The sequence below is a fragment of the Carassius auratus genome, unplaced genomic scaffold, assembly GCF_003368295.1.
Source record: "Carassius auratus strain Wakin unplaced genomic scaffold, ASM336829v1 scaf_tig00037076, whole genome shotgun sequence".
Classification (NCBI taxonomy): domain Eukaryota; kingdom Metazoa; phylum Chordata; class Actinopteri; order Cypriniformes; family Cyprinidae; genus Carassius; species Carassius auratus.
In genome coordinates, this window is record NW_020526355.1 from 118,056 (window position 1) to 140,532 (window position 22,477).

Below are 22,477 nucleotides of genomic sequence, written 5' to 3' on the forward strand. Positions count from 1 at the left end.
AAAGAAAAAAATACAAAGAAAAAAAAAACAGTGCAATGGTACCTTTTTACATTTGAGTTCATTTTTATAGTCTATGGATCTGATTGCTCAGGTTGATTGGGCACTCCAGTAAAGAACGTCATCATCTGATTAATATTCATGAGCGAATGTCCAATGATCGCGCTGCAACCTGTTGTTGGCGTTCACTCGGCGCTAGGACCCGGATCAGAGCGCGCCGCCGCTGGACTGCCTACATATCTACTCGAGAGCGCGCAGGAGCCTGACACACACACACTCTCATTAGTACACACTCGAGGAGGTGTGTTTTAGTGTTTGAGCGTTGCATTGAGCAGGTTCCCGTTCGGATGAGGAGCGATTCGAGCGGAATAAGCGGCGTCGGTCTTTGATGAGGATGATGATGATGAAGAGCGCGAGAGACCTGTGATCACGTTTCAGCATCAGTCTCTGAGATGTGAGTAAATCACCGGTGAAAACTCTGTTGTGCTTATGAACATCCTCATATCTGCTTCTGTGGATCCGTGAGCTCGGTGTGTGTGTGTGTGTGTGTGAGTCACCAGACACACACAATGCGCAGCATCACAACTTGATCACAACACAACACTATACTTATTTATTTTATTTGTGCACATGTACCATGTTATTACTATGTGTTTTTGGACATACTGTAGTAGTAGTGTCTGTTACTGCTTGATTATTTTCAAGTGTCAAGAATTATTGTTTTTGGGGGATTTATCCCTTTTAGTAGCTCACAGCCTTGTCATGTTACAACATTAGTATATTAGAGAGTGTTTGCTGGAGATGAAGATGTTGCCAAAATGTTAGGATGTAGTGGGGGTTGCTAGGGTGTTGACATGTGCTTAAGCCCCGCCCCTGCAAGCTCACACTCATCTGAATATATTTTTGAGTGCCACGCCCACATCTCATCATCCAGTGATCATCTGATGTGTAGAACCAAAGCCCCACCTACATTTTTTTGTGCTGATGAAAAATCGGTCATTATTTTGGCTTTATTGCAACTTCTCTGGGATTTTTTTTAACCAGATTGATATCTGAACTGATAGTTCTCCCAAAATCAAAAACAATTGGTGTGTATTTACTCAATTTGTTTCTTCAGCAGAACAGTAAAGACGATTTGTTGATTCTTAAGAAGCGAATCAATGGCAAATTATTATTATTTTTTTTTGCATTTTGAGAGTCAAAAAAAGCATATACAAGCTAGAGGTTGATCGATATGGGTTTTTCCCAGCCGATGCCGATATATAGAAATTTACTATTTACTTGGCTGATTTTCTTTACTCTATATTAAGTTTTGCATTCAGCGCTGCATTTTAATTTCGAAACGTCTCTTTCTACTTTCACATGCAAATGTCTTGTTGCACTTATGAATATGATGAGCACGGTCGGCATCACTTCTACTATAGTAAAACATAATAAAGCTTTCGAAATGGTTTATTTTGCAGCACAATCGGCCGATTTAAAAAATAAAATGTCAAAAATCGGTCCCGATTAATCGGTCGGCGGATCAATCTAAAACAGACAACACAAAATTAATACCCCGGGGATCTGATGATATATTGAGGTCTTATGAAGCGAAATGATCAGTTTGTGCAAGAAACATTATTATTATTATTATTATTATTATTATCAACGAACTGATTCTTCATCAGTTTGATGCATTGAACTGGTTCACTTCACTAGTTCGTATACATAATCACGCAATGACAAAATGTAAGCCACAAACTGTTTCAGTCGCTTCAGTCCAATTTGATGAACTGGTTCATTCGGTTCACTAAAAAGAACCAGTTCAAAAGAATGATTCACTTGTGAACCAAACATCGCTCTGGACCATTTGCCTGAGGCTCTGGATTACAGGTAATAATGTTGTAAATAATGCATAGACCGATTGTTTTGCTTCATAAGATCTCAATATATTGTCAGGAGCCTTGGGTATTAATTTTGTGTTGCCTAATATGATTTTTTGACTCTCAAAGTGCAGGCACCCATTGACTTGCATTTTACAAATCACCAAGAACGTCTTTGATGGCCTGAAAGTGAGTAAATTAACAGCAAATGTAAATTTTTGGGTGAACCATCCCTTTAATTGATCGTTGGACAGTGTATTTCAGGATACTTGGAGGTTTTTCAGGCTTGTTTGCTCCGTGTCGTCCCCCACACGCAGTGAGTCAAGCGGCGTGTGAAAATGTTCCAAACCAGAAAAACATTATTTATTTATTTTTAACCGAGAAGTTCCCATGCGTGATCCGCACCACCTGAACAGAAGGGATCTTGCTGCTTGCTGCACTGTTGGTATTGATCTTCTGAAGGGTGTATAATAGACACAACATGAGTGTCAAACGCTTATTGATTTCAGTCACTTCAGAGCTGTGGAAATAGAGCGCTGCAGTTGAAAACCTCTGTAAAACAGATATTCGTCGGCGTGCTGCGCTTATCATTGATAAGATGATAAAACTGCCAATCACTCAAATGAAATGAATGTGGAGGAAGCTGAGGAGGCTCATTAGGAGAGTCATCTATCACTCATCTATTAGTGTTCTTATAATCTCATTACACAAATACATAGCTATATGCTGAAGAAAAAACACTCTCATCCTGGGGCAGTTCCTGATGTATTGCTATATGCTTACCGGCTGTTTCTAGTGTGCTGTTATTGGTTGCTGGGGTATTGCTTTGGTTACCATCACTTTTTAAATGGGTCATATTATGCTGATTTTTTGGGGGGTTTACTAGAACATTCTCTTATACTAGATTGTTCAAAAACACATTTTTGGCATATTTTACATTACTACAACACCTCTCTCTTCAGTCTGGCATGAACGGCTCGAATAGTTTCTGTATCAAATGAGCAGTGACAGTGGCCTTCAGCTCATCTGCATTGTTTGGTCTCCTGTTTCTCATCTTCCTCTTGACAATAGCCCATAGATTCTCTCTGGGGTTCAGGTCTGGAGAGTTTGCTGGACAGTCAAGCACACCAACACCATGGTCATTTAACCAACTTTTGGTACTCTTGGCAGTGTGGGCAGGTGCAAAATCCTGCTGGAAAATGAAATCAGCATCTTCAAAAAGCTGGTCAGAAGAAGGAAGCATTAAGTGCTCAAATTTTCTTGGTAAACGTAAATGACAAAAAAGACATAAATGCGGATCTCTCAGTTGGTTGTGCATCTTTTTCTTTCCAGTCAACTTTCTGTTAGCATGCTTCGATACAGCACTCTGTGAACAGCCAGTTTCTTTGACAATGAATGAATGTTTGTGGCTTACTCCTTGTGAAAGGTGTCAGTGATTGTCTTCTGGACAACTGTCAGATCAGCAGTCTTCCTCATGATTGTGTGAGCCAGTTAACCAAACTGAGAGACCATTTTGAAAACCATTTTGAATTTATTTAATACATGAGTTTCATAGTTTGAGTTGAATTACTGAAATAAATGAACGATTCCACGACATTATAATTTATTGAGAAGCGTTTGTAATAGGACCCTTTAACATGCCGTTACATGCTGGATTCTTTAGTGGTTGTTTTTTGTTTGATGTTATGCGGTTGCTAGGGAGTTCAGTGTGGTTGCCAGGTGGATCTTTAATATCTTAAGTGAAAAGAGTCCAGTCAGTTCAGTGGCTTAATTCAAATGCTAACTTTTTCTCTCTGTTAACATCAGTCATCTCAACACTGAAGTGAATGTCGTTTCATGTTGAGTTTAGCTGTCGCCCGTATTAGACTTGTTTGAAGTTTATTTTTAGTTCAGCTCAGGTTCAGCGTTTCTTTGAAATATAAGGAGGTGTTTCAAAGTTATTTCTTTATTTATTCGTTTTTAGATGTTTTGTATGTTCAGTGACAAAAATCATCCAGCACTGAATGTGAATCAGCCGTCAGAGAGACGGTTTAATTAGAAACGCCACAGTAAATCCTGAGGGCTCAATAAATGTTGTATTAATTTGGAAAGATTTGTTTTCAAAGCTGAAGTGTTTTTGAAGCTTGCACAGTTATCAGCGCGAGACGGACAGAAGAAAGATACTGGATAAGACCTTGTGCATCTTCTCCTTCCTCTGCAGCTCAGCGTGTCTCTCTGCTCGCTGGGTAATTACCTCAGGTCCGCCTGCTGCGCCCCACCGCAGGGGTCAGAGGTCACAGGGCTCACCAGCTGCTGAGGAAGAGCTGTGCGCCACACACCACAGGCTCAGATGCCCAGGGAAGAGACGCCCCGCCGGGGGCATTACCTGCCCGCCAGGAACCCCCAAACACCTCCTGCGCTCTAAATAGACACGCTGATCTCCATTTAAACCCCTAAGATGTGGGTATAGAGAGAAACTCCAGTCAGATTTACTTTAATCTACTGAAATTGTCAGGTTTGCTGTTGTTGTTAGTGATGAAAACTCGAACACTTAGTATTAAAAATCAGTGCATGCATCGCCCTGCAATGTTTGAGTTAAAGCTGCTCTGTGCCTGCTCAAAATTCAGTGTAAAGACTAAATGCTGCATGGAAGCCAGACTACTGTAAATTATGCTGGCTTTGTCTCACCGTCGTCGCTTGTATTAAAGCAGCATTAAGCAGTTTGTGTAAAGACATGTAAATGGTGCTTCAGAGGCACTTCTGTGCCACCTTTGAGGTGTAAATTTCTCGTAAGTATTAAACTGCAGTGCATGCATTATTCTGTAGCATCTTTGAGTTAATATGTAAATGTAGTGTAAAGACGCAATGCAACATAAAAATCTGACTATATTAATCCTGCTCCAACCCACATTAGCCTTCGTAGTATACAGCTGTGTAAATCTTGTATAGATGTATATATTCTGCTTCTGAGCAGCATTAAACATCTGTTTAAAGACACCTTATTGCCACTTTAAAAGCGCTTCTGTGCCATCTTTGCAGTTTAAATTTGACAAATGTATTATAGTTTATTGCATGCAATGTTCTGCATGTTTGCAGCGCTGCATTTACATTTTAAGCAGGGACAGAACAGCCTTAACTTAGCTGTGTAATGATGCAATGCTTTGACTCTCCTCAGTCCCTGGTATGAGTGTATACAGTTATAATTGTTGTGTAAATGCCAACTTTAAGTTGCATCAAACAGTCTGTGTAAAAACACCTAAAAGCCACTTTAGAAGCACTTGCTAAAATGTAAAGGATCTGTTATAAGCGATAAGCCTGAAAATCATCATGCAGACTTGGAAAACAGACCACCTAAAATGTGTTTGTTTTTCTGTGCTGAGTGTATTTTAGATTTAGATCAGATGTGTACAGATTATATATTTTTTTAACATTCCTAAAATGCCCAGAAAAGCAGGTAACATGAAGGAAACATGTTCCATCTCATCCAAACCGAGTTCCTCCAAATGCATTGAGGACATTTCTAATAGCGAGCCATGAAATAACTGTGACGGCGCTGATTGGTTTTATGTTAGCTGGCAAAATACAACGGTAATTGGCTTTACGCACTTGCTGTAATTGCTTTAGCATGCTGCCAAGAACCTGAACGCGCTAATAGATGCACTCCAGCGACTGTAAAAGAAGGAAGGCCTCGGGGAGATGTTGTCTTTCACGTCCCAACGCTCATAAACACACGCCATCTCTTATGCATTAAGATTCTGATCAATAATTCATGATGTTGCACTTATTAAAGTCCACCCTGTCTCTTTTATCATTTAAGTTATTAGAGCGAGTGCATGTTGGTGTAATCATATTAGCCAATCGAGCAGGGGTTCAGCGTTTGTTATGGCGTCAGTGTCTGGTTTGTCTCCTCTTTAAGGGCCTGTGGACACACGAGGGCTAATTAGGCGCCACAAATAATTAATGCGGCTGAAGACGTTAAGAAATGGCAGAGAGCTTTGAAGGAGTCGCGGTGTGGACCTGTGGTCTCTTAATAGCTCTGCTTTTCATCCTCTTGTCTGTGTAGCTTTGAAAGAAACAGATTCACAGTCTTAAAAGAGCACAGTTTCTTCCATGGCAAGGGATTGTGGGTAATATTTGCATCCACGGATGCACAATAGGCAATTTTTATTGAACTCTTTTATAATGCATCTTCATACTGTTAAAGTTTATTGTGCTTATAATAGGGTTCTTTGATATGCATGATGGAGAGAATGGACGGAAAGATGGAATTATGTCATAAAAATGGAATTAAATTGAGGATCATGGAATTTTGGATGAAGAAATAAAAAGATGGGCTGTACATAATGTCCATGCATGCTAAAGTACAAAAAGACTGCTATTAAAATATGAGTGGCACGGTAAACGTTTCAGTTGGTTGCATTTTAAAAGATTATTTGCAATGTTAATTTTAGATTGAGACCATTTTTTATAATAAATATGGATTAATTCTTAAATAATAGGGATGTAAAAATACTAAACACTTTATTAACATTATACCACCATATTGATAATATTGTTGCATCCCTAATAAAAACTATTAAAATATTTCTGTGTTGAAAAAAAATAATCATATAGGACCCTATTACTATACAAAAATTGTAATAATTTATTAAATAGTTAACTTTTTTTGTTCATTAAAATTTTATTAAACCAGAAAAATTTAAACGCAATAACAGGATTTGTGGAAAAAATAGTTTCTACAGTAATTATATATATATATATTTAAAAAAATTTAATAACCCCATTAAATAAAATTTTATTAATTAGCCCATTTATCAAAAAAGCAAGTCTAATCTATTAAATTAATACAACTTTAACAGTTTCAATAAATCTTTTTAAATGAATCAATCAAACGACAAATATGACATTTTCCTTTACAACAGATCAATGCATTTTTTATTAATAATATGATTATTTCTGTATTTTTAGTTCAAGTAAGTGATGCATAAGGCATAATTTCTTTAAGTTGAATAGAACTTTTATTTTTGGGCTTGGGGTTTCTTTGTGTTTCTGATGTTCGTTAACAAGTGAAGTGTTGGGGAAGTGCCTCTGGAGATTATACATTATATATTCTCTCATATACTCTATGGGTGTGATCTGTGTGTAGTGTGCATTAGTGTGCAGCGTGAGTTTCTCTCTGTCAGGAAGTCTCTCTCGAAGATAAGCCACTTTACTGTTAATCAGCATTTCCTCTCAGGACGGGACTGTGCTGCTTTGGTGAGTTTTATGGCTAATGTGGTCGCATTACTGACATCAAATGGCATCTTTACTCAGCTCTTTTACATTCAACAAGTTCAGAATCAACTTTAAAAGCAGCTTATCATCTTACAGCAGTCCACATAACTCCTGTGACGCTCCGGTGTCTGTTATTAAGTCTCAGATATGTTGAACTAATGATGCAACGAATGAAGAGACTGTGTGCCGTCTGTATCTACTCGCTCAGTGTATGAGGATGTGTTGCCATGGCGATCGTTGTGATGACATCATTGTATTTATAATGAGATGGAGGCATTCAGACACATGATCAATGATGCGAATGTTATTTAAGAATTTAAATCTAACTATAATAGCGCTGTTACATTCGTTATAAAAACTGGTTTTAGGGATTGAGAGGATTCCTGTGACAACATCTTCATCATCTTCATCATCATCATCTTCATTATCATCTTCTTCTACATCATCATCATCTTCTTCTTCTTCTTCATCTTGTTTTTCATCATCATCTTCATCATCATCATCTTCATCATCATCATCATCATCATCCTCATCATCATCATCATCATCTTCTTCATCATCACCTTCTTCTTCTTCTTCTTCTTCTTCTTCTTCATCTTGTTTTTCATCCCCATCTTTATCATCCCCATCTTCATCATCATCATCTTCATCATCATCATCATCTTCTTCTTCATCATCACCTTCTTCTTCTTTATCTTCATCAACATATTCTTCTTCATCATCTTCATCATCTTTTTCATCTTGTTTTTCATCATCATCTTTATCATCATCATCTTCTTCATCATCCTCATCATCATCATCTTCTTCATCATCATCTTCTTCTTCATCATCACCTTCTTCTACATCATCATCATCTTCTTCTTCTTCTTCATCTTCATCATCCTCATCATCTTCATCTTCTACATCATCATCTTCTTCATCATCTTCATCTTCTTCTTCTTCTTCATCTTCATCATCCTCATCATCTTCATCTTCTACATCATCATCTTCTTCTACATCATCATCTTCTTCATCATCTTCATCATCATCTTCGCCCAGTCTGTATTTTACAGTGAACCAATCCGATCGGTCTGACGTGAGCACCCGCAGTTTCCCAAAGTAGAAGCTCATGCATTTTATTTTATTTTAGAAAGTCCTTTTGATTTATGAGCTGCAATATTTCATGCGCATAAATTTTTCAGGCAGCTGTGCCCTAATTTTAGTTTTAGATCAGAGAAGTTTCTGTCTGCTCTCTTGCCATGTACAGTAGAAAATATGACAAAATATGAAGATGTCTTGATGTTTTCTAGCCTTTGGCTGTATTCATTATGCAGTCTATCACACTGTTTAAACAGCTGTTTTTATTATTTATAAAAATATGTTATTTATATATGCTATATATTTAAAGCATATAGTAAAAATGTATCCACTTCATTTCATTCACTTCCACTTAATTTAATCACTAAATATTTTTATTTCTTTATATGCACTAACAATAAAACACAATATGTATCTTCTAAACTACACTACAGATCAAAACAAAGCTTGAAATAATTGACTTATTTTTTAACAAAGTTTCTTCTGCTCAAAAGTACTGTAATATAATAATATTGAGAAATATTACTATAACGTAAAATAACTTCTATTTGAATTAAATCATTCTGATATGCTGCTGCAATAATTTTTATTCGTTATTATTATTTTTATTATCAAATTTGAAAAATAGTTTGGAAACTGCTAATATTTGTTTTTCACGATTTTTTGATGAATACAATGCTCAAAACAACAACAATTATTTAAAATATATTTTTTTAAACATTACAATTGTCTTTTACTTTCACTTTTGATGAAATTATATTTTTTATTTTTAAAAAATGCACAAATTTGGAGTATAACTGTTTACACACACACACAATTCAGCTTTGGTCACATAAATAAATTACATTTTAACATTTATTCATATAGAAAAAGGCTGTTTGAAACTGTAATATTATTTAATAATTTTACTGTGTTTTTGATCAAATAAAGCAGCCTTGGAGGCCAGAAGAGACTTTAAAACATAAAAATGATTCCAATATTTCCAAACAAATTGGATTTCTGTTTCAGGAAGCGTTTTCTTTCTCAGCATGTTCTGTCAGACTGATAGTTTTGTGTGTACTTGTGAATTGTAGACTGAGCACATGATCATCAGTCTTTCTGTTTTAAGAGGATTCATACGCTCTCTGTATTGAGTTAACGGCTGTAAACACAGAAGAGTGTTTAAATCCACACGGATCTCATGGAAAATAACATTCCTCAGATACCTGCTCTGTAATATGGACGGCGTGACTCTCCGGTTGAGTTTCTCACCGATCTGAACACATGCAGGAGCACGTTTGGTTTTTAGGAGTCATTCACCTCAGAAAATATCATGAACTTCCCCTCATGTGCTCTAAACCCGCACGGCTTTCATTTGTGGAACAGAATGTCTGAGCCTCCGCTAATGAAATAAAATAAAGAAAGCTCCAAGCACCGAAGAAGAGAAACAGCATCGAAGACAAAAAGCACCGAAGAAACACAACAACACAGAAGAAGACCAAAAGCACCAGAAAAAGCACCCCCGAAGAAGACAAACCGCACCGAAGAAAACAAACCACACCGAAGAAGACAAAAAGCACCAGAAAAAGCACCCTCGAAGAAGACAAAAAGCACCGAAGAAACACAACAACACCGAAGAAGAAGACAAAAAGCACCAGAAAAAGCACCGAAGAAGAAGACAAAAAGCACCAGAAAAAGCACCGAAGAAGAAGACAAAAAGCACCAGAAAAAGCACCGAAGAAGAAGACAAACAGCACCAGAAAAAGCACCCCCAAAGAAGACAAAAAGCACAGAAGAAGAAGACAAACAGCACCGAAGAAGAAGAAAAAAAGCACCAGAAAAAGCACCCCCAAAGAAGACAAAAAGCACCGAAGAAGAAGACAAAAAGCACAGAAGAAGACAAACAGCACCGAAGAAGAAGACAAAAAGCACCGAGAAGAAGACAACAGCACCGAAGAAGAAGACAAACAGCACCGAAGAAGAAGACAAAAAGCACAGAAGAAGACAAACAGCACCGACGAAGACAAAAAGCACCGAAGAAGAAGACAAAAAGCACCGAAGAAGAAGACAAAAAGCACCGAAGAAGAAGACAAACAGCACCGAAGAAGAAGACAAACAGCACCGAAGAAGAAGACAAACAGCACCGAAGAAGAAGACAAAAAGCACCGAAGAAGAAGACAAAAAGCACAGAAGAAGACAAACAGCACCGACGAAGACAAAAAGCACCGAAGAAGAAGACAAAAAGCACCGAAGAAGAAGACAAACAGCACCGAAGAAGAAGACAAACAGCACCGAAGAAGAAGACAAACAGCACCGAAGAAGAAGACAAACAGCACCGAAGAAGAAGACAAAAAGCACCGAAGAAGAAGACAAAAAGCACCGAAGAAGAAGACAAAAGGTGTTTCTCAATGTCAAGGAAGGATCCTCGGAAGCCAGTATTTCGAGGATGCTACTTCATCGACATCCGTAGAAGGACTGTTCCAATGTCGAGGATCCTCGGAATTTCAACCAAGGACTGAGTCCTTCGTTCGAAGAATATCCCATACACAGGAAAGGATGCATATGTGTATCCTTCGTGCTCTTCGCGCTCTCAAATCACCCACAATCCTATGCGCGCAGCTTTGCTATCTAACGTTAGTTAAAAAATGTCGAACATTAGTGTAGTCGGAGCGTTAACGGTTTTTATTTACGTTACCAAACATTTGTTATAACTGTAGTAAATATAAGTAAAGTTTGACGTTTAAATGCCAGTACAAATTACTACCGTATTGATATTGTAAATTATACAAATACAAATGGTTAACTGAACCGGACCTGTCATTTAACAATTGGTTGCGTCATCTGCATTTCTTTTATAAATAACTAGTTAAGTTGTCCAAAGTAATTTAATGATACCATTCACAGCGTTATTCAAACGGACCTTTTCACTGACGTAATGACGCAATGACGTGCACTTGCTAGCCTGTTCCATTCACGTGTTCTCTGTATGCTAACGAGGAGTCTCACCTAGCCTCTGAAGGAAGTGACTTGCAAGGATCAGTCCTACCAAGGAAGCATCCTTGACATTGAGAAACGCCTAAAAAGCACCGAAGAAGAAGACAAACAGCACTGAAGAAAACAAAAAGCACCAGAAAAAGCACCACCAAAGAAGACAAAAAGCACCGAAGCAACCTAATTTTGAGTCCGTTCCTGATGAAAAGCGGAATATGACCTCAGACAACTTTAAAAAATATTATAATTCATTGGACATTTAACACTTATGATCAAAAATAGAAATTAATGCGTAAAACGTTGGTGATTTTATTAGAGAAATTTAATACACATTTAATAGAGAAATTCAATTTGATATTTCCCAAAACCAGTTTATTAATTAAAAAGTCTTTAAAAAAGTCTCATAATATTTTAAGAATGACACTGTTTATTAAAAGTTCATCAATAATAGTGCCCTATACAATGTTTAATTTTTCCCCCAAATCATTTTCGCTTTAATGATTTAATTACTTTTTAATAATCAAAACATCTAACACATTAAATTAATAACTATTTAATTATTGATTAAAATGTAAGCTATAATGGGCCCCTATGAGTATTTAATTATTTATTCATTAATTTACTTTCTTCAGATATTCTGTGTTGTCTTTTTTTATGGATCCTCTGTTGTTTTATTTAACACAACATATATGTTATATTCACTAAATATCTTTCTTTTATTAATAATCAAATATTCCTTTACATAGGTTAAACTCAGGAAGAGATGCCTGGGAATAAAGATAAAATTATTATGGAAAACATTGGTAAGCAAAGAATGCATACAACTTTAACAGTTTAATCTTAAATTGTTATTAAATTCAATTTGTGCAATTCCTTTCTTTCTGCCAAACAAAGTGCTTCAAAACAGATTTACTGTTTAAATTAAAACATGGATGAAATATTCTGTGCAATCCCTTTTTTAATAAAAATCATATAAACTCTATTATTGTTGCTTTGAGGAGTATATTCTAATGTGCAATGGTCATATATTACTGACAGCCTTGCTATTGATTTTGCATCCCATATTTGCCAGATTCTGTGACGTTGCATGTTTAATTCGACTGTAATGATCCTGTGATTCCATCCCGATCTCTAGTCAAGCTTTCTTTTTACTAATACGATCATAAACCCGTTGGAGAGACTTCAGAAGCGTTCATGCATGACTGGCGTATCGGCACAAGCGCTCACAGTTATTAAGTTCACAGGACTGAAGATGCCCTCCGAGGCTCCTGGATCTCATTACCCAGAATGCATCAGCTGTAGAGATGTGTATGTGGAGCAGTGTATTAACACTGCATCCCTGTACCACATTAACCTCACATCTACCACCAAATCACATCTTTAAATGAATAATTCACCAGAAATCATCATTCTGTCATCGTTCACTCACTGACCTATACGACTGAAACACAAAAATATGTTTTTTTTAATCGTGTAATAAAATTCAATGGATGAGCATGTTTAAGACACGTTTGTCCAGTTTTTGAATTTGTATTTTTTCTGCAAAGATATTTAACACCATGTGATCTTCATGTGTGCTGTATTTGGAGCGAACCTCTTGTTGGACAGATGGTTCATAAAGAGAGAGTTATTTGAATCATATTGTGATTAATTAGGGATGCACGATATTGGATTTTGGCCGATATTCGATATGCCGATATTTTCAAAATAATTTTGGCCGATACCGATATCGATTTATATACAAATTTTTCGCCTGATATATTTAAACTTTAATTTTACTGAAGAGAAATCCATGTATCTCTTCTGTACTGATTCTACCATAAATGTATTATTTTACAAATGTAGACAGACATTCACATCTGAAAAACAGGTCAATTATTTCACTTGGAGAATATCGGTTTGGCTCATCGGCAGAAATATTCATATCGGCCGATACCGATGATGGTCATTTTAAGCTTTTATCGGCCGATACCGATGTTGTGCCGATATTAGCGTGCATCCCTATGATTAATGTTTTTTAGACACACACACACACACACACACAGACACACACACACACACACACACACAGAAACACACACACACACACACACACACAGAAACACACACACACACACAGAAACACAGACACACACACACACACACACACACACACAAACACACACTCAAAATCTGGTGAAACAGTCTTTAAAAAAAATACTAAGATTTTTTTTTTTTTTTTTTGGCCATATCGACCAGCCCTAACTATCCCCAAATCTTAAATTTAATCTTTTTATAAACTTGTTTTCTTTAAATTAGCGCAGGTTTTTTTTTCTTCTTGGAACTGATTGATTATAGGCCTTATTGATCTGAAATTAAACCTAATAAAAAATAAAAGCAAAATAAACTGAGGTGCATCTGTTCCGATATGTGAGCCGTATGATCAATCAGCTCCGAAAAAAAAAAAAAAAAAACAATAATTTGATTGAATCCAAGATTTGATAATAATATAGCATAATAAGAAATTAATAATCAATTTTGTGTAGGCCGGGAACACCCTGAGTCTAAAAAGTTGGAGGGAAAAATTTCCAAGAAAGTACAAAAGTAATCTGTAATTTAATCATTGTATTAATTAATTGATTTGTTTGGGGGGAGTAGTTATACCCGGTCACATTAGCCAGCACTTTCTGGACAAAGACCGTCCTCTCCGGGTCAGGATGACCAGAGGGATTTAATGCACTGCAGATGGCTCTGGTTATTAATGCTGAATGCATGAACACAGATCTGCTGTGCTGGTGTAATCGTGCTGTGTCACATGACTGTCACTCGTGTGTGTGTGTGTGTGTGTGTGTGTGTGTGTGTGTGTGTGTGTGGATCAGGTCTGTGGTGGTTGACTGTGAGAGCGATCAGCATCAGGGACACCAGGAGGAACAGCAGGGTAAGAAGCTCAGATCTCTGACGGACGGACGCTGTGTGAAGTGTAGAGCTGCAAATAATGCAGCTAACCACTTACAGGGATGTAGTTTTGTTTCTTCCACTTTTAAAGATCAGGATTGTTTCTGGTGCACACTGTATACATTTTTTTTTTTCTGCGTGTGTTTTTCAAGAAAATGCAGTTTCATGCTTTCTACTTAAAAAAGTCACTAGTGCCATACGTTTGTAATAATTCGTGAAATAGCTATAACTAGCAATTTCTAAGTTAAAATTATTTCACAGTAAAAGTGTAGAAAATGGATCTGCTTCGTGCAGTTAAACTTCACAGTAGTTTTGGCAGGTTTAACTGCTACTTTACTATTTGCACAACATTTTAACCCTTATATTAAAAAAAAAGTCAGAGCATTTTCTTCTCTTTTTCCTCATGCAACAACAGAAAGTGCAGATGAATGGCACATATATAACCATCACATGATGCTTCATGTGACTAATAGACCCAAAGTTTAATGTTAAATCTTATTAAACGTATAATCTTCTCCATTGCACCTTAAACTCAGAAGTCCTGGGGTTTTAATTTGATGCATGAAGATGTTGGAGATGGTTGATGCTAAATATTGTTGTTTTTTAAGTGCATGCGAAACTTTATATTCATGTGATTTATATTCAGTGATTCTGTGAGACTTGAAATATATATTTATAAAGTAGTATACTGTGTGTGCGTGTGTGTATATGTGTGTGTGAATGTTCTGCTTTCTTGTTTTGTGTTTCTCAGTGTAAGAAAGTGTAAGGTTTTAACCTCTAGATGCTCATTTTAGCAGCGGCACAAATGTCTGAATGCCTCACAGATTAAATGAGTTGAAGTGCACGGGGGGAAATCAGATTTTGTTGCAGATGTTGAGGCGTACAGAATCACAGATGAGATTTTTGTGTGTTGGGATGTTGCAATAGTGTGTTTTTAAGAGGAGTGTTTCTCTTCTGAACGTCTGAGCATGTGATCGCTGCTGATGCTCGCAGGCTACTGTCGTCCAGATCCCTTCTGGGTTTCAGTGTTTGTGTGTGTGTCAGTGATTTAAAGGAACAGTACAACCAAAAAAAACCAAAAAAACATATATATATAATTCTTTTTTCCTGTCATCATTTACTTATTGTCATTATTATGCATTCAATTACAAACCCCGTCGTTTCAAACCTGTGCACTCTTAAATCATCAGTGGTTCCATGAAGAATGTTCTGTGAACTTAAATGTTCTTGAGATTATTGAAATGTTCTTTTTTTAAAATAACTGATCACTGGAGTGTTTGGGGAACCAAAAACACTTAGATGATGGAAAGTGGACCGTTTGACTTCAGAAGAGTTGAGGCAATATTTTGCACAAGTTATGTATATTACACTAAAAAATGGTGTGGGATTTACTTTGAGAATATTTTGTAAAACATACTCCAATAATCTTTGATGTATTTAGTTTTGTACTGTCATGATAATTTGATGATAATATATATCTATACACACACACACACACACACACACACACACACACACACACACACACACACAAAACATTAAAAACATAAAAGAAATTAGCTCACATTCCCTTCCATTGAATGAAAAGAGCAGCCTGGGAAATGTATAATATATAGTATGTTATATTCATAATTTGTTCATCATTTGAAATTTGTTACATTTAGAGTATACATAAATCAGGGTTATAATAGCTAATATTTCTCATTTAGATCATTTTAATTTGATTTAAAAAACGAATTGATGAAAAAAATTAGTATATAGACGATAAAAACTGACAAAAAAGACTCTAAACTGAATGAAAAAGAAAATATACAAATAAAAAAATAATTTAGAATATGAATAAAAGCTAACTGAACCTCATTCCCTTGTAAATGCTGTAATTATTAGTAGTGTTTTCCCACAGGCCTTTGCTCTCACTCAGTCTCTGGCTGTTAGTTTGATTTAAAGTGTTTGTATGACACAAGATCTTCTCCTCTGCTCGGCGAGAGCGTTTACCGTAACGTTCGACATTATTAATGTGCGTAATGTGATTTATTTCAGCGTGAAACCGAAGGAAATCATGTAGGATGGGAAACGATAAGGCCTCGATTATGACATCATCACAGAGAACCAATCAGGACGCAGTATGTGCTGTCCGTCTCTGTCCATTAACACTGATACTCTTTTTCAACCTCACAGCATCTGTATAACTCCATTCAGAACATGCTAGAAGGATGGAAGCGGCTTCTGCATGGATGAAGAGCACATTTAGAGATCTAGGTTAATGAATCGCTCGGTCTAATTGTCTAAATGTGAGCGTCTGTCTGATCAAATGTCATGCATTAGACCTGCTTTACTCTGAATGTTCTTGCACGTCCGTCTGACCAGCAGATTGGCTTGATTAACTTCATGTAATTAGTTAATGAGCGAGACATTGTATCCAGAACAATACTAATGAAAGACGGCCGAAACGATCTGGTCACATTACGATTGACTGGAGCTGATGTGTGCGAAGGTCATCGGTTTAGGATCTGTCGAGATGTCAGAGGTCTCTGTTATTGAGTTTGTTTTAAGGTCATCTGCTTTGACCCTTCATTCAGATGAAGCTTATTTTCCTCTGACATAAAACCACTGATCTGCTTTGAATGCTAACGTACTTTCTCTTATTTTTGTTTTGTGATCAGAGCCATTGAGAAACATTAAAAATGAATCACTAGCTTTCACTTTCATAGAGAGATTCTTCTGGAAACAGCTCAAGAGTATTGGATAAACTTTGCAAAAATTAATATTAATAAATACTATAATAGTATATTCAGTTAGTTGCCAAGGCAGCATATCTAAATATAGTTAGTTAAAGACCTAAAATGACTAAAACAGAAACTAAAAACATATATAACGTATATAAAACTAAACAGACATTTAATTTTTTTTTTTTTTAAATAACAAAAGCCAGAACAAAATTACTTAAAGCTTTAACTATTTTCCCAAAGCAACATTTCTAATTTTTCTTTAGGTTTGAGTACTAAAATTAGTAAAAGTAAAGCTAAAAAATAATAAACACTTAATTGACATATTTAAAAAATAAAATAATAATAATACAATTAAAAACAGAAACTAATAAAAGATACAAAAATGCAAAGCAAAACTATAATAAATCTTAAAAAAAAAAAAATAGAATTAAAATGGAAAATACTAATAAATGCTATAATAGTATTTCAACCTTGCAACATTTCTAAATTAAAAACACAAAACAAAGTTTGAAGTAATAAAAATTGTAAAAGTTGAAGTAATACAATGACGAATACAGTAGTTTTGTGTGAGGTGCAGAACAGAATTACATTTTTTCATCACAAAAAAATTAATATTATCCTTATTATTGTCCTGATCCAGTCTGTGAAGGCGCACTTATCAGTCATTTAAATAGAAAAAAAAGATTAAAAAAATAGCAAAAGCCAGAACAAAATTACTAAAGCTTTAACCATTTTCCCACATTATATACATTTCTAATTATTTTTTTTAATTATGCCAATTAAGTGTTTATTATTTTTTAGCTTTAAGTAGTTTTAGTACTTCAACCTAAACAAAAATTTTAAATATATATATATATATATATATATACAAAAATGCAAATCAAAACTATACTAAAACTATAACAAAAAATAGAATGAAAATGGAAAATTACAAAAAAAATGCTATAATAGTATATGCAGCCAGAGCACAAAACAAAGTTAGTTTTTTAATTTTTGTTTACTTTAGGTTGAAGTAATACAATGATGAATACATTAGTTTTGTGTTAAGGTGCAGAACAGAATTTAAGTTTTTAATCGCTAAAAAAAATATTATCCTTATTATTTACCTGACTCTGTGAAGATGCGCATTTCTCATTCAAACACACCTCACCAGAAACCGTAATAACTAGATTTAACTTCTTGAAAATGGAAAATACTAGGGTTAATAAATGCTAGTATATTTCTGCTCCTAAAATAGCAGTGATATTAGCATGCTAAGTCATTCAGAACACGCTTAGCACACCATGCAACCAGCCACTGCAGCCCAGCTTCATGATCTTGTCTTTTGCTCAGGTGAACACATCGTCTTATATAGATGAATGTAGAAATGTAGTGTGTGGTTTCAGGGCTCATGGGAGGTTGTTCCAGGGGTCTCTGGCCCGGTTTGGTTCCTGTGTAACATCGACCCCTGAGGGCCTTTCACAGCACAGATAACCTTTCCACAGCTTCACTGCCAGCACAGATACAGATGTCACGCAGATGGGTGGTTTATATGACTGTGTGTTTCTGTAATAACAACAGAAAAGTGATGTGAAATTAAGTAAACTAAGAAGATGTGCATTGAAGGAGAACACACCACTGGTCTTCTGTTTATTTTCACATTAATGCTGTATAGGTTCTAACAAAATTCATGCTGCATTCCACAAGTGCGTGCAAGAACATTTATTTAGCAATTGCATGAAAAAAAAAAAAAATGCATTTTGTTTTTGCACACACCAAAATGCATTTCTCAATAAAATGCATCATAACAGATTTCGGAATTGCGTGCAACAAAATGCATTTGTAATGGAATGCATCATAAGTCATTTAATAATTACAAGCAACATTCTTAGTTGCATGCATCAAAATGCACACCCGTTTTATAGACTTTTGTCCCTCTGTCCATTATAAAGCTTTAAATGGTAAGTTAGCTAGAGTTTAACAATTAGAATTCATTTGTTTTCCCTTCTGGTGTGTGTAACTACTGTACATATGATTACAGCGATTGCACGGTGATTATGGTTGTGTTGCACGATGGGCAGTGTGTAATTTAGTTGTTTTATTGTAGCTTACCGTATATTGTGGTTAGGCTAGAGATGCATGTAAATCCAGAGAGAGAGAGAGAGACGCAGCTCTGTCACACTCAGATATTGTTCAGTCCGTCTCTTTCTGGTTTCTCTGGCCTTGATGTGTGGTATTGGTTGAGTAATACGGCTTTTTAATAGCGAGCAGAGTTGTATAATTGCAAAATATGAATGTGTGTGTGTGTGTGTGTGTGCATATGTATACACACGTGCATACACAAAAAATGCTTTCTTTTGCATTTCCAGTAGATTTTACAGTACACACACACACACACACACACATATTAGAAAAAGAAATATTTGTTTATTTTTATTGATAGTATATAATATCAGTGTATATTCACGTGCATAATTTGTGCTCAACTTTTTGCGCAAAAATTAAATATGTAATTTTAAATTAATTCGATTTTCGGTGATTGTCTCTTATTTACGGCACCTGTTTTTCTGTCTTCTATTTTTATTTAATTGTGTGATTTCCAGTTTTATTTTAATATCATTAAGATCCAATTATAGTTTTTACTCATTTTCAATCAGTTCTTTATTTTTATCATTTTTTTTTATTTATTCAGTGTTTTTGTAATTTTGAGTAGTTTTCGTTTTTTTATAGGTCTGTATAGTTCATTTTTATTTCCTTTTTTAGTACATTGTTAAAATAAATTAAAATAAGACATTTTGCCTTGGCAGCTACGTGAAATAATTGTCTTTCATGTAATGAAAATATATACCCTTGTGATATCATTGATTTAGTTTGGTTTCATATTTATGGAGTGTGTTGTATTGATTTATTAAGGTGGATTTAATATGCTCGCTGTGTGTGTATTGATTGATTGTAATCTCCTCATGCTGTGTGTTGTGCAGGTTCAGCTCCAGCAGCACTATGACCGATGGAGATTACGACTATCTGATCAAACTCCTGGCTCTCGGAGACTCCGGAGTGGGCAAGACCACCTTCCTCTACCGCTACACCGACAACAAGTTCAACCCCAAATTCATCACCACCGTGGGCATCGATTTCAGGGAAAAGAGAGTGGTTAGTGCATGCTCTGCGGTTTGTGTCTTGAGTTATAAGCTCTGATGTTTCCTGTGAGTTCGGCCCTCCATCCTCACATAATTGGCTCATAAGTCAGTGTGTGTGTGTGTGTGTGTGTGTGTGTGTGTGTGTGTGTGTGTGTGTGAGGGTGATAAAGCTTACTGATGTGGATCATAAAGTGTGAAGAGTCATACACAGTGGACTTCACACACTCCAGCAGCGTTAAAAGAGCAAATCTCTGAGACGATGATGAGCTCACGAGTGCCAGAGTCAGTATTATAAATAAATATTAATCTTTATTAAACTTACGAAAGCTATTCAGTTAAGAGCAGTAAGTGATTTCCTTGTTTTTGCAAGGGATGCACCAAATATTCGGCCGGAAATAGCAAAAAAAAAAAGTATTTAGCAAAATAATATGTAAAAAGGCAGAATAATATATATTGAACAATGACTAACGCGATTAAATAGAGGCATGCACTAATGCAGCAAACATGTCGGTAGTGTTTTTTTTAGAGGTTACTGTATATATGATGATTGAAATCAGGAAATCAACTCAAACGATTAGTAAATAAACTGCAGAATGTTATATTTTCTAATGCATGCAGGAATTGCATGTATTCTGACCGCGCTGCATGAGGTTGCAGCACCAGGATTCAAAGACCAAAGCGCGAGGAAACACTGTACTGAACTTGATACTCGTCAGCTGCTCCGCAATGTCTTTGAGAATTATTTTTAATGCATGTGACAATGTGATACGTGCAACAGACATCTTCCAAAATTTGTAATAAGAATCATTTATTAATGCATGCTGTTGTCAACAAAAAGTAGCACTGAGATCTTCCTGTGGGTTTCTGCCAAAATAAAAGCCCCCCTGTTACGACCCGGCTCAAAGTCACAACATAAAGAGGGCACTTAGACAAAAATAGGTTTCAATACAATTATAAATTTATTTCAAATTAATCAAATAATGTCTAGGGTCAAAGTATTAAAGAATAACAAATGAATCAAATCAAATAGCTGTTAGAAATTGGGTTTGTGGAGTTGTGGAAAACAAATGTGAACACAAAATATCAACCCACTCTTCAAACAAACAAACCAAAAATGAGAGAGAGTGATCACAGCTCCATGAGCCTCTTAAATAGGGTGCCACAGGTGCCAATAATTAACACTGGAATCCCGCCCATCCAGGAGGAACCTGCAACCTTAACCAAAATAAGAGAAAAATAGGCAGGGCTGTAACACCCCCTAAAAAACTCCATCGACATTCATAAATAATAGTATTGTAATTGTACTTGTAAAATAAAATAAAAAAGGCAATAATAATGATGATAATAATAATTACCCTACAACAGCTCTATTAATACATTGATCATAACATTCACGCATAGTGTTCAAATTGGGATCTCATTTGTAATTTACTAATGTTTTTAAAAAAGTCTCTTCTGCTCAGCAAGGCTGCCTTTTTGTTTTTTTTACAGTAAAAAATACAAAGTCTTAAAAACAGCCAAAAAATATTATTTTATTAAAATTATTATTTTAAGTGTGCTTTGTAGGTATAATGTATGTTAGAATGTTTTTTTATTTATTTAATGGTGTTATGTAATTTATTTTCAATTGTTGTTTTGTAATTGATTTTTTTTTTTTTTTTTTTTGAAAAGAAGGACAAAAAGTGAAAATTTAATAAATGCTATGGTGAATTTTTTTTTTTTTTTTTTTGCAAAATAGGCCTACATAGAAGGAAAATGTGAAAAAAACGACTCAGTGTTTCATTTTGTTCGACTTCAGCCAAGAGTTTTCATTTCAGTGCATCCCTAGTTTCTGCTGTTTGATTAACTTTAAAAAAGTACTGTCACTTTAAGAGACTGCACTGATCCAGCGCATTAATGCAGTATGTTCAGCCGGCTATGTCTGCTAGGATCCTTACAAAAAATCCTTACATTTTGACATAATTTTAGTATGAATTTGATTCAGACACAATGCTTGAAAGAGAATATTTGCGTGCGTTCTTAGACATGTGTTTGCACGCACATATCTTCTCACAGTGAACCCGAGTTCTCATTTGCATCTTCTGGCTCTTAAATGTCTCTTGTCGCAGGCTTAAATGAGTTTAGTTTAAAGACAGATAGCAATGTGTGCTGTTCAGGTCTCGTGCTATCAACACCCGGGTGATGACGCATCGATGACTGCTCACAATCAAATATATGACATTAGCATTGAACAAAGAGTCAATGGTTTGTTCATGTTTTTTTGTTAATCGCTGTTGTTGCAATGTAGAGTCCATCAGCAGAAACATACATTAGCCAAACTGTCTGTTTTACATGTTGTTATTTATAACAAACCATATCACAGATGCATTATATATAGAGTAATAGAATAGAATATATATATATAAAAAAAAATCCAACTTTACCATTTAATATGGTTAATCTGGCATTACAGAGGATATGACAAATTAATTTATATTTATATGTAATTTAATGTGTCATATATGTATAATTATTTAATTCAGTGCAATAAATG

General features: G+C 35.5%; 1 protein-coding gene across 2 annotated transcripts in view; it reads left to right on the plus strand.

Annotated features, from left to right (window-relative positions):
• Positions 1–211: 211 nt before the first annotated feature.
• Positions 212–22,477, plus strand: part of LOC113082898 (ras-related protein Rab-27B) — a 34,647-nt gene continuing 12,381 nt past the window's right edge. The window contains exons 1-2 of one of the 2 annotated variants that reach the window (XM_026254312.1): positions 212–451; positions 19,786–19,957. In XM_026254312.1, the coding sequence (XP_026110097.1) occupies positions 450–451; positions 19,786–19,957 (174 nt within the window). In that variant the 5' untranslated portion in view covers positions 212–449. Of the gene's footprint in view, positions 452–14,033; positions 14,080–19,785; positions 19,958–22,477 lie in introns of those variants that run through there. The other variant, XM_026254313.1, reaches the window with a different exon arrangement.